The sequence below is a fragment of the Dicentrarchus labrax genome, unplaced genomic scaffold, assembly GCF_905237075.1.
Source record: "Dicentrarchus labrax unplaced genomic scaffold, dlabrax2021, whole genome shotgun sequence".
Taxonomy (NCBI): Eukaryota; Metazoa; Chordata; class Actinopteri; family Moronidae; genus Dicentrarchus; species Dicentrarchus labrax.
Window position 1 is genome coordinate 20,670,408 of NW_026136723.1, and position 12,373 is coordinate 20,682,780.

Sequence of the window (12,373 nt, forward strand, 5' to 3'; positions counted from 1 at the left end):
ACGGTACTCAGTTACTCTAAAAGGTCCTGTAGTTTCTCCCTCGCACTTGGAAGGGGAGGGTGAAGTGAGGGAGTTGCAAGCTGCAAATGCACCACTAGATGCCACACTCACACACTTTAAACGGATATTTATGATAATAAACAACTCTCCATTACAAATAAACCAGTGTATATGCTCCAATTTCAGTTCTTAACAGTATTAATGTGTACTTGTTAGTAGCTACAGTATATTGAAGCTCTCAAAGATTTCTGTGACTCTAAATTCATCATATTCAGTCATTTCTGTCATTGGATAATACGAGGAGATTCTGTTTGATGGGCCAAAAGTGATATGCAAGTCAGAAAATATTTTTATTATTTTAGAGAATGGTTTGTAACTTGAGTTATGGTTTTCTGTTCCTCAGACCGCCAAGAGGAAGCGAGGACACATCAAGAACAAGCTTGTCTTGAGGAAAGGCAAGAAACTGCAAAAAAAATAATGATGATGATGACAAACTCTTCTAGGAAAACAAACAAATGCGAAGAAACCTCGAACAACCATTGAAGAAGAACACAGGGGCCGTTTATCTTGCACTTGGTCTCAAGCGCTTCTCATTAGAGCTCCCCCGTGTGTTGAGGAAGTTGAAGTGTCATATCTGGCTAGCTCCAGAACTGTTGTCCGTTTTATCCTGAGGATCTTTGTCTTGCTTATTTTCTCCTGTTTTTTTTTTCTTTGTGGGGGGGGGGCGTTTCTGTTTTGTTTATTTTTTACTTGAATGTGTGGCAAGGCATAGGGCTGCTCTACTTGGTTCGGCGTCGATTAATTTCTTTGTGGTACGTTAATTAACTGCTTATCAGTACGGGGATTGGGGTGAGGGAGTAAGTGGAGGGGGGAAACAAGAGAAGACTAGGAACATTTGCACCAAAGACCCATCGACCTTGCTCCATGGCACATGTGAACTCTTACTGGGAATGAGGAAGCGCAGGAGTGAAAGCTGAGGACTTGTTCCTGACACGTGTACAGAGGGCAGTATGCGGTATGGAGGAACGTCACTGTCTAGGCACAGCCCATCTGTAATATTAACCTTTTTCTCATCATCATCTCATTTATGTCTGCCTGGCTCCCCGACCTTCTTTTTCAACAAATTCTTTAGAAAAAAAAAAAAATTGGCCTAATATGTAAATATGTTATGTAAAGAAAATGTCTAAAAGGATGATAATATATTGGATTATTGTGGTGATTTTTAAATATGCAGTTTTTGTTTTTCCTCTTAATTTCTTTATGTGATTGTTTTTTGTATGACAGCAAATAGAACAGTGAATGCAATAATTCTTGTACAGAGGGGCTTGAGGTTTTGTTGAAAGAGTGAATGTGAATTTTTACAACATTCCCCCCCCAGACCCCCTTTTTCATAAATTGCGTAGATTGTACATTTCTGCTGCTAGGGTTTTAAAGACGAGAGCAGGCAACTGTGTGTAAAAAGTAGTGATAATAAATTAGGCCTCCCTTCCTGCAGAGGGAGCTCTCTAGGTCAGTGTGCCTAGTGCCTCGCTGGTCATCATCGCCTCATTAATTTGTGACTGTCTTTACTTTTGTTAGTGTTTTGGTTTAGCTCATCATCTATCAATGCAGCAGGTTGGGTGCTTGGACCAGACTGAGGCATTGGAAACTGGACATTTTCAGGATGTTTGGAAATAGATTGGTGAACTGTGAAAGGGGGGGGGGGTAGTTATTCCAAGACAACTGAGGTCAGGAAAGAGAAGAACTTCCATCACTGTCTGTAACTACGATGGACTAACGACCATCTTTAGGGTACTTTAGAGCTGTGTCCAATTTCCACACTACATATAATTCCAAAAAGTTATCGACTAGTTAATTTGCAGTGTAGAATTAACTGCTATCCTCCAATATGTCAGTAAGCAATAGTGCTGCAACTAAGTGTTATTCATTTATGGGTTGTTTTGTCTGTAAAATGTCAGAAAATAACAGTTACCCTGGGCTCAAGTGGGAGTGATCTTGTTTTGTCCAACCAAAAGTCCAAAACCCCCCAATATTCACTTTTTTAATGATATAAAAAAAACTTGAGTAGCTGTAACAGGCAGCTTTTTGTTTGTTTTTTTCCTTTAAAAACTGACTAATTGTTTCACCACTAATGTAATTTGTTCGTACTGTAGAATTGAGAGCTATTCTAAATTATGTCCGTAAGCATTTTGGCTGCAACTGCAACAAATTATTTCATCCGTTAGCGCAGTTGCTTGTCTAAAAAGTATTGCAAATTAAATTAAAATGTCAAATCTGTTTCCCAGAGCCAAGTTGACTTCTTTAAATGTCTCGTCATATGGCCAGAATCCCCAAATATTCTATTTACATAGATTTCAAACAGTGAAAAGAAGCAAGTCCAAAGACTGATAAAACCGTTTCCAATTAAAGGAGCATTCCACTCATTATGTTCTGTAAAGTTGGTCGACTTGCAAAAAACAGATTTGTTTTCTTTTAGTGAGGTCAAAATCAAAGGAACAGAAGCTGAGATATTTCCTAATCTACTTTTAGTCCATAGTATGAGTCAAGATCCAGTATTTACCATGATATCTAATTATTTTAACTCTAATAAGAAAACTAAGATTAGATCAGTTCTTGAGCATGGATCTTTGCTGAATCTGCCTCAGGATAAAACCTTATGAAGATACGCTATGTACTTATTATAGTATTCTTTTATTGGTATATAACAATAATGCGAATGGACAGTTTTGTTATTGATTTTTTTTTATTAATTATTTGGTCCATAAAATGTCACTAACAGGTAAAAATGCCCAGTCAAAGTCCGAGGTGACATATTATCTGATATTTAGTTTAATGTAGAAGACAAAACAAATGCAATATTCATATTTGCGAAGACGCACCCAATGAAATTGAGCCATTTCTGCTTTATAAAATTACTTTTAATCAAATATTTAAATAGTTAGTCAATTTTCTGCTAATTGAATAATTAATTTGTTACCGAATGGTTTCAGTTCTGTCGACTTCGGACACAGCTCTAATGAGCCGTAACCTTTGACTTGTTATTCTATAGGCACTGCACTGTTCTTTGTGTGTCTGGGTTCTTCAGATGTCTAAACACTAAAGGAGTTCATGTTTGTGCACGCTTCAGTAACTTTTTTATCAAATAAGACACATCAAAAGACTAATGCATCATATAGCTGTTCTTGTTTTGTCACATCTCACAGAAAGTAACTCTTATTAGTATCACCTGATTATTGTTTTTTTCTTTACTCTTTTTTTTTATATAAAAGTGTCTGAATCGCTTTGTTCTCTTTGCTTTGATCTCTGAAACTAAGTGTCACCATTTCAGGCTTCAGACCTTCGACACAATGCCTAAAACCGTGTCATGTCCTTTGATTTCTCATTTGTTAAGAGAGGAGAGAGTTCCGACTAAGCCTTAATGTGATGTACAGTTTTTTGCCCTCTTATGTTTTCATTTTTCTTTTTCACATTTTTTGTCACTTCGGAGTGGCGGAACAGTTCCTTCCTCTACTAAGTTTACTCATTTCTTAGCTCAGTGGCGTCTGTCCCCAACACCGTTTGTTTGATGAAATCCCTCCCTCAACTTCAGAGTTTACATTTTTCATTGTTCTTCTGTTCAGCCATCTTTAAATATACACTTTAATGAAAACCTTTTGTGTAAGCTGTTGTTATTGATGTGTCACTTCCCCCTACTGAATTCATGAATGAAGTACTTTTTAAACCAAAGCATTATTCAGAATTATTAACACGGCACATTCAGTATATTCATATTTTTCAACCTAGTTGAAGAGAAAGCCAACCACTTGATGGCAGCATTAGCCTTTGGATGAAGACATTATCTTCTGAGTCTGCAGCAGTATGTAGAAAGAATGACTTAACTCTGAGATGGTAAGAGTAGTTGGTGATGGGTTTGTGAAGCAGGCTTATGATAGTGGTCACATGGTGGAATCCACTGGTGTGTGTGGGGGGGGGGTAAATATTGGTTAGGTTATGTACAGGCAAACGTCCCTTTAACACAGATCTCAAACTGCTGGTCTGGGGCCCAACTCTGGCCCTTGATCCCCCTCCCACCGGCCCATGCCATGAAGTCACAAAATATAATGAAATCCCGCTAGTAAGATTTTGTTAAAATATTTTTTTCTTGTTCTTATTTACCCCTTCATATAAAATTTTAAATAAAAACAATTTTTAATTGCAAATCCATGCAAACGGTTAATAGGAAGCGAGCATGTTTCAGGTCTTCATTTGTTGTTTGGCTTCAAACAAACAAATATCAAATGATGAATTGAAAATGTATAGAAACTGCTGTTTGCATTACGTTAAGTATGATCTTACTGCGTTTTCTTGTAGTAGTTGGAAGTTGCCCTCCTATGAGACAACAATACCAGCAGTGGCCCCAAGCCAAGTTAAGTTTGAGACCCCTTGTTATACTTCCTAATGTTCCTTTAACTCTATCTGAGTAAGACACTTGAATCCCAATTTCTCCAGAGCTTTACTTTCCGATGGCTCCCTGGTGTGAGGAGGTATATTTGGTTATAAAAGCAGCACACTACCCTTAAGAGTTGATTGTGTTAAAGCAGGCAGTATTAATATTCTGACAATCTTTACCAAGTCCTCCAAAGGTAGAAATGTATATAACCACACTTGTAATGCTCATTTCACCCCAAAAACAAAAAAAAAAGGTTTGCATCAGAGTAGTTCACATTGTTACCAAGATCACAAGGTTTATCCTTATTTATCCTTCCTAGTGGCTTCAGGTTGTTAGCACATTAGCATGAACAGCTGAGCCTAATTTCAGATGCAGATTTCATGTTGGCGTGCTCATCCTGAATCTGCACTCAGGCATTGTTTGAGCTCCATAATAATGGGCAACCATTAGTGAGTAGTATAGTTACATAATTACATGTAGTACGTGACATTTAGCTTGTTAGTGCGTATACAGTTGGCATGTAAATGTGCTAATGTAGCACGATTACAAAAATGAATAACTACAAAAAGTAGCAAATTGTAACTAATTATTTTTTGGAGTTGTAACTGTATTATTATATGTATTAGTTACACTACTACTACTAGTTATTAAACGTAATATTATTACTTTTACTAGTAATGAGTTGCTGCCCAGCACTGGTCAGGATGAAGTTTTCCATGTTAGAGCCACACCACTAGCAAGGTTAAAGAGTCCATGATTGCCATGGCACATTTATTAGAACATAATCTCAAACAGAACCTGCTTTGGCCGTTGTGTAGGTCCTCTACCGTGGAGTGAATGAGGAGTAGCGGTATACGTTTTATGCTTAATAACTCGAATGCAGGACATTATAACAGAGGTACATTCAGGACAGCATGAGAAGACATGTTCAGTTTAAAAAAAAAAGGTAGAAGTTCTTTATTAATGAACAATCCCTCCTTTATCCACAGTCACTATCTACGTCAGTGAGTCTGGATCCATTTGGATATAAAAACTAAAACTGCTTGTTAGTTTCATGTAAGGCGGGTGTCATAAAACAGTAATGAACAGTGGTTTGCTGTAGATGGTTGTGTGTTTGTTCTCTATACTGTCATGGCATAAGCTACAAATAGGCATCTGGCTGAAAATACTAATACGATTTGAACCTTTTTAAGTGCCGGAACAACTGAAAGAGCAAGCAGTGAGGAGTTTATGTCCTTTCATGACAAAAAATAAGGCCGTTAGAAATACATTTTCAGTGAAGAACACCATGAAGTGAATATACTATCAATTGCTCATATTCATTTTCTGCTTTTCTTTTATTTGGAAAAGCCATTCACTGAAAATTGGCCGCACAGTTTGTCAAATAATAGAACCACAGTAGTATGACCCAATATATTTACTCTCCTATCCAACAGGCCGGTTACCCCACTTCCCAGTGATTTGTTATTCTGGTAGATTATCCTCTCATCTTCACAGAAGCAACCTCCCAGTGACCCCAGATGTGAAAACATGGTTGTGTGTTTCTGCAAGCCTGCTCATCCATATTCATCACCACGGGTGACCTAAGGAGTATTAACTTCAGGAGGCACAGGCTGGGTAAGTAGCGGCTGCCTAATTACACAAGTGCCATCTCAGGGGCACAGATACAAAAAAAAAGATTCCCAGGAGTGTTTTGTTTTGGAAGAGAAAGTGGTTAATGGCTGGTTTAGCTGAATAAGAGAGGTAGTAATGGAAATGTCTGTTTATGCAGATGCATCTCACTCAGCAGGTGAAATACTGTAAATGGAGCAACGTGGCAAAATAAAAAGGTAAAACACAAAAAGCATGTGTCGTAGCGAACAGTACAAGGTGGAAACATAGCATTAATAAAATGTGCCCAAATACATTCATAGTGCAGACAAAACAATCAGGACCTCTACTTTCTAGTAGCTCACTGTAATGTACTGTATAATAATATATAACACATAATCATAATGTAGTACATTTATTTGTTTTACCTCTTGATTTATATCTCCTTTAAAATCTGATTAGGTGTTCTTATTTCCCGTAAAGCTCTAAGAGACCACCCTGATTGGTAAAAGCTGTATGATATAAAATATGAAATTTATTTCTATGGTAAAAGTGCTTTTTATAAACAGCTAATTTACAGCTACAGTATTATTTGTATCAGGGGACTCGTATCGATTCATTCTAATGCTGCATTACAAACTAAAAGCTTGGAACCAAACATTGACAATGTCTTAGAAAACATATTGATCATTTAAAAAAAAAAAAAAAACCCAAAGCAAAACACCAGTGGCAAACTTCATTACTGTGCGTGTGCAAAAAAGGCCTTGGCAAGGTGAAAAATAGAAATACTCTACTTTGAATAGTAATACTATTAACTGTATATAAAAATGTACTTTTGTCCCAAGAGCTCCAACCACCATCTTGGTTATAACAGTGGAGATCCCTTTGGCACCTTGCTTGTTTCCTGTTTGTTTGTCACTCTGGGAGTCTATAGCTCAGGTCTAGAAGGTCTCTGGAGGTCCCTTCGCTTGAGTCCCCGAACCTCTGGCCTCGCTGCGGAGAGGCCAGAGGAGTTATTGTCCACGAGAAGAGAGTGTTGTTCTGCTGTCAGGTCGACTTCCACAGTGGGTTGTTGTAGATCCAACCTTCTCCCTGCAGGTGTGAGGAAGACAAATGGACGATTAAAAGAAAGGTGAAGAGAATAACAAACATATCTCTGTTACCTAATCAAACTTAAAAGGGTCAGTTCACCAAAAGGTAGTACAAATTGTACACTATATACTACTAGTACCAATAGTGGTATGTAGCCATGTAGATAGCTATGGTTTTATTTTTGTAGGTTTTGAGCTTTTTGCCTCCATCCCAATGATGATTTCAGGAACCTTACCTTGGTGCGTTTCTCCCACAGGAACATCCTCAGGGACTATGAACTTTTGGATGAACTTCACAGTCTAAATTAAGTTCTGGGGACATCCAGGATGGGGCTTGTAAAGCTAAACATTTCTGATCAAATACTCGCAACTTTTTATTTCAGCCACCATTTTTAAAGATCTGGAGCCACAAACCAGTTTGGGTTTTGTACACTGTGTTTCGACACGTCAACAAGGAGTTACAAGAGAAAGCTTACAATGGATAGATGGACCAAAGACGAAGTCCAGGCAAAAATTATGTGTAAAAATGTAAGACTGATTTGCTTTATCTTTGCAGGTCTTAAGACCAACAGGGAACCTTTGAGTTTCTTGTAAAGTAGCTCCTGGGCCTAAAAGTTCCAGGTGTTTAGGGTGGAAATTAAGCTTAAGTCAGTGCTCTGAGGTTAGTACTTTGTGTTTTCACAGGAACAATCAGGGCGGTGTTTGCTGTACTGATTGTTGCTGATTGAGCGAGGGTCAGGTTGTCCACCCGCATCGGAAATCAGAAATCTGTTTATAGTTGTTTGGAACTGTCACACTGGATGGCGGAGAGAGACGTGTGATATTGGTTAAATTCGGAGATAATGGCGCGCATTTTCAGTCTCCTCTGGAAGATATTCATATTGTTGCACTCAGTTGTTCACAGGAAAAGTGACAGAAATAGTTGCGTGAACCACTTTCTACTGGAGTAATAAGGCAAACTGTTCACAGTGAGGTCTGTGAATTACTCAGAATAACAAGAACATTGTTTCTGGAGATGATGCTGCTGAATTTTGGTGTGAGCAGCACAAACAAACAAAATTCCATTTAGTGCAGAAATCTCAGACAGATAGACACGACCCACCAAAATTAATCCAAAACTGTCCAAGGTACCATCAGACCTAAGTTTGTTGTTAGCTGTGTCCTATAGCACTGCCTCATTCAGTGCATTTTGCATCATTTTTGACAGGTTTAGTGTAATTTTCAATCCACGTGACACATTGCACTGTGGTATTGTTTGGCAGACAGTAGAGTACATGCCATGAACACAACTTTTTTTGTGGGGGGTTGGGGGAACAAAAATTCCACACCCAGTCACATTAATAGTGCACTATATAGTAAACAAGAAGAGATTTCCATCCCACTCTGCCGCTAAACCATGTATCACAGGTACAATCTTAATTTCCCTCCACTGTACCTCTTTAGTGAAGTATTTGGGTGTCCAGGGTTTGTTATCAGCTGCTCTCTGCCTCTCCTCCCCTCTCTGTCGCTCCTCCAGCCTGTGTTTGTGCTCCGTGGCCCCGTCAATGTTCCCGTCCTTCAGCGACTTGGTGACATGTTGCCATAACCGCCTACATGCACAGGTGAAACACACACAACAATTTCATGTATAAGCAATTCTTTCACATCTGGCATTACCCTAATGTATTTAGAAAATTGCATTCAAGGGATGGTTCAGTGTTTTTCAAGTGGGGTTGTATGAGGTACTCATCCAGCAGCAGATGGAGGTCAACGCACCCACAGCAGAAAGGAGTCCCGACAGGGAAGCAGAGTAATGCACTGCTGTTTACAGGGTCATCAGAAAAACGTATTTAAGTCACATAAAAGAACTCCCACCTTTTAAAAATACTACATTAAGAACATTTTCACCACTTTACCTTGCTGTCAGACAGCCCTTTTCCTCTGGCGCTACGTCCTCTCAACCTATAATTGCTGTATTCCTGCACCTAAGCCTAACTGCAGATCAGCTGTTTGGACCGGAATTTCAGCAATTTACAGAAAAGAAAACCAATACAAGGAGTTTAAAAAGAGTGATTATGACAGCGAGGACAAAATGTTGTTCACCATGGAGAAAAGAGGATATTTTCTGTTAAAGGTAGTAAGGAGTCTTCTTTTATGTGGCTAAAATACGTTTTTCTGCTGACTGTGTGTTTGGATACCTGTAAGTACCTCATACAACCCCACTTCAAAACCTCCAAACTATCCCTTCAGCTCAGCTGTGGTGAGTTTTTCACCTGGATTCTGTCCTCCCCTGCCTTTCCACAGGCCGCAGCTTCTTCCTGGTGACTGGAAGTTTGGCCGTGTCAATCACTTTGGTTTCCCCGCTGCTGTAGGTGAACTCCAGTGTACCGTTCCACTCGCCCTGCGCTTTGCACACGATGGTGTTGGTCGGGTTGTGTTTGACCTCTGCTGTCACTCTGAGTTGGCCAAACAGACAGATTGGTGTTAGGAATTTGTCTTGTCTGCCTGTCACACACATACCTGCATTATAGGCTTTTTTTTCCTCATTTCTGGAACCTTATGTGTTACAACATGAATAAAACCTACAAATATGAAGAATTTTAGATTTAATTTGACCTACTGAAAAATTAAACTGGTGGATAAAAGATTTACAGACTGTTTTAATACAGCTGTTGTCAATGATGAACCTTTATCACAAGGGTAGTGAATGACATAGTCTGACTGGTATCCAATAAATAAATGGTCAACATTTGCCTCATTTATTATCCTAATCCTAGTGTCACACCAGGCAATTTTATAAGTGAATGAAAGTAATTCTCTAATGTTTGCTGTCAACGTGAGATGTAGTGTATAAAGGCAGTCAAGGAGGCAGAGAAAGGCATAGAAATACTCACCTGTGTACCTTCCCTCCATAGAAAGGCTTGGTGTGAAAGGTGACAGTGGCGGAGTAGCCGCTCTTGACACAATTGATGGAGACTTTGCCCCCCAGCTCCACCCAGGGCACGGTGAGGATGGAGCGGGCGTAGGCACAGGGCAATGTGAAGACGTACTCCTCGTCATGCTCCAGGAGACAAAGGACCCCTGGGAGGAGAAGGGAAGAAAAGTGAGGAAAAGACACGGACAAGAAAACTCTATACTCCATTACAAGGAGTTATGATACAGTCTGAATTTAAAAGGTCCAGTGTGTGGGATTAAGTTACAGATTGCAACTCTCTCGCTTCAGCAAGAAGGAGAAGGAAACAACAACACAACATTTCTTATAGTATACACTAATGAAAACATACCTATGAATATTATTTTCCACTTCTGCCAATCGATCTTCCTAAATGTTGCACACTGGACCTTTAATACTGATGCCTCTATATGACCTTTATAAGTACACCAGACCACCAACAAGAAGATTGGCTATTTCTATATGGTTATTCTTAATGCCTGCCACCGGGTCGGATTCAGTCGGATTCCCCTTGAAATTAATGAAACAAGGCTTTTGTCCACAGTGGCTGCCAGAATCAACAAAAAATTAAAGCTCCTTGTTGCAGCTTTAAGAATTTTTTCTGAGTGTTTGATGTGTAAAACACTGAGAGGGAACTTGTTTGTTAAGAGAATTTGCTTCAACTGTGTTTTTTGCAACAGTTTGGAGGAGATGATGCAATTCTCTAAAAAAGCCCAAATCAGCTGAGGCACGTCGAGCCAGCTGACTTCCCTGCACACTGCCTCTCTTTGTCTATGTGCATAATCAAATGTTAGGAGTACCCGAGTGAATCTATGGGCCTTATATGTGGATGTTTTCTCCTAGCCAGTTATGTGCCTAAGCAATAGGTACACAGGAATTAAATATCCTAGATAAATTAAATTCAATGTAATGACTAGGCTACGCATTATATGGCGCTCTCGTAAACAGTTGATATTATGTAAAGAATTTAATTCTTTCCAACAGTCTCTGAAGCGCCCATTACAGCAGCAGCTTTAAATCTTAAGTAATATTGTGATTACAGTGTGCTGGTGTGTATGGGCATTAAAAAAAGAAAGTTACATTATTTAACTTGACTGGAGGCAGCAATAATTGTTTTCTATTACATATAATGCATTATACTCAGCACAATGAACACCCACTGTGAACAACATTATACAAACTAGTTGATATCTCCTTTAGGCAGTTTGCATCTCTCGAGTGCTGAGATACCCATAATGGAGGCTATTATACTTAAAGCTCATGATCCACCGTCAGCATATGTAAGCCATCATCATCTGAGTCAGTCAGTGCATAAGTGGATTTATTTTGTCGTAAACAACAACACCTTTCTAACTCTCCTCTGCTTCTCACGTGTCCATGAATGGCTTTCTGTTCTATCATCACATTTTTACACGAGACCTCTTGTGCAGCTACGTTTCACTGCAAAAACGCCTACAGTCTTAAACTCCATGTGAACCAGTGTGGTCATATCATGACACAGACGGTTGACATAGTGAGAGATAAACTATTGAGAGTCACAGCAGTGGCCTGTATGCCAGACAAACCAGCTAGGTGCTACACCATATACTGACCAGCGCAAGGCAGTGGCGGACTCAGGATGTTTGAGGGGCAGGGGTGAAAAAATAAAAAGGTCACCAGCGTGCAGAAAGTTGTAATGCACAGTTAGGATTAGAGCACCCTAGAGCAGTATTTCTCAAACGGGGGTACCCTAGGAGTACTTCAGAGAGTACTTCAGAGAGTACATGACATTGTTTCTGCCGTGCATGATTCCTAAAATAATTATACTATAATAAGTTCAATAAAAAAAATTAAGTTCGATAAACCACAGCTGCCTGCTTGCCACCAAGAATGACAAAGATCCTCTGAACCACAAGCTCATGTTTCTCACAAAATTGGAAGAGCAACTTATCAAAAACACGCAAATCGCAAACTTCAATGCTGTCTTTGTGTTATTTTTATTATTTATAAAAATAATTTATTTATTTGCGTTTGCCATGAATTTAGAGATGGATTCTAACATTTGAACTGATGGCGCAGCACTGTATTATTCCATCTTTATATAAAAATGTTTTGCTCTGGTCAGGGGGTACTTGGCTGTGAAATATTTTAATGGGGGTACCTTATTTAAAAAGACTTTGAGCCTTAGAGCGGACTTCATCACATTTTCTCAACTGGAAAGGCACCTTAGAGGGCACTTTTGCAGATTTTTCTATAGAGACTGAATAAAACCAAAACATCTATCAAGGTCACAAATTCTGACACAGGCCATCAGAAAATGTGACCCTACTGTACCTGGAAATTAAGTATAAA

At 39.1% G+C, this 12,373-nt stretch overlaps 2 protein-coding genes across 3 annotated transcripts in view; one reads left to right on the forward strand and one right to left on the reverse strand.

Moving 5' to 3' along the window:
* LOC127358468 (dolichyl-diphosphooligosaccharide--protein glycosyltransferase subunit STT3B) overlaps positions 1-3,649 on the forward strand; it is a 75,490-nt gene extending 71,841 nt beyond the window's left edge. Inside the window, exon 16 of the mRNA XM_051391596.1 lies at positions 404-3,649. Coding sequence (XP_051247556.1) covers positions 404-478 — 75 coding nt within the window. The 3' untranslated portion in view covers positions 479-3,649. The remainder of the gene's footprint in view (positions 1-403) is intronic.
* A 1,522-nt stretch (positions 3,650-5,171) lies between these two features.
* The window catches only part of LOC127358470 (oxysterol-binding protein-related protein 10), a 75,153-nt gene continuing 67,951 nt past the window's right edge, over positions 5,172-12,373 (reverse strand). For both annotated transcript variants that reach the window (XM_051391598.1, XM_051391597.1), the window contains 4 exons: positions 9,984-10,170; positions 9,363-9,545; positions 8,546-8,699; positions 5,172-7,111 (listed from right to left, as the gene is read on the reverse strand). In XM_051391598.1, coding sequence (XP_051247558.1) covers positions 7,067-7,111; positions 8,546-8,699; positions 9,363-9,545; positions 9,984-10,170 — 569 coding nt within the window. In that variant the 3' untranslated portion in view covers positions 5,172-7,066. The remainder of the gene's footprint in view (positions 7,112-8,545; positions 8,700-9,362; positions 9,546-9,983; positions 10,171-12,373) is intronic.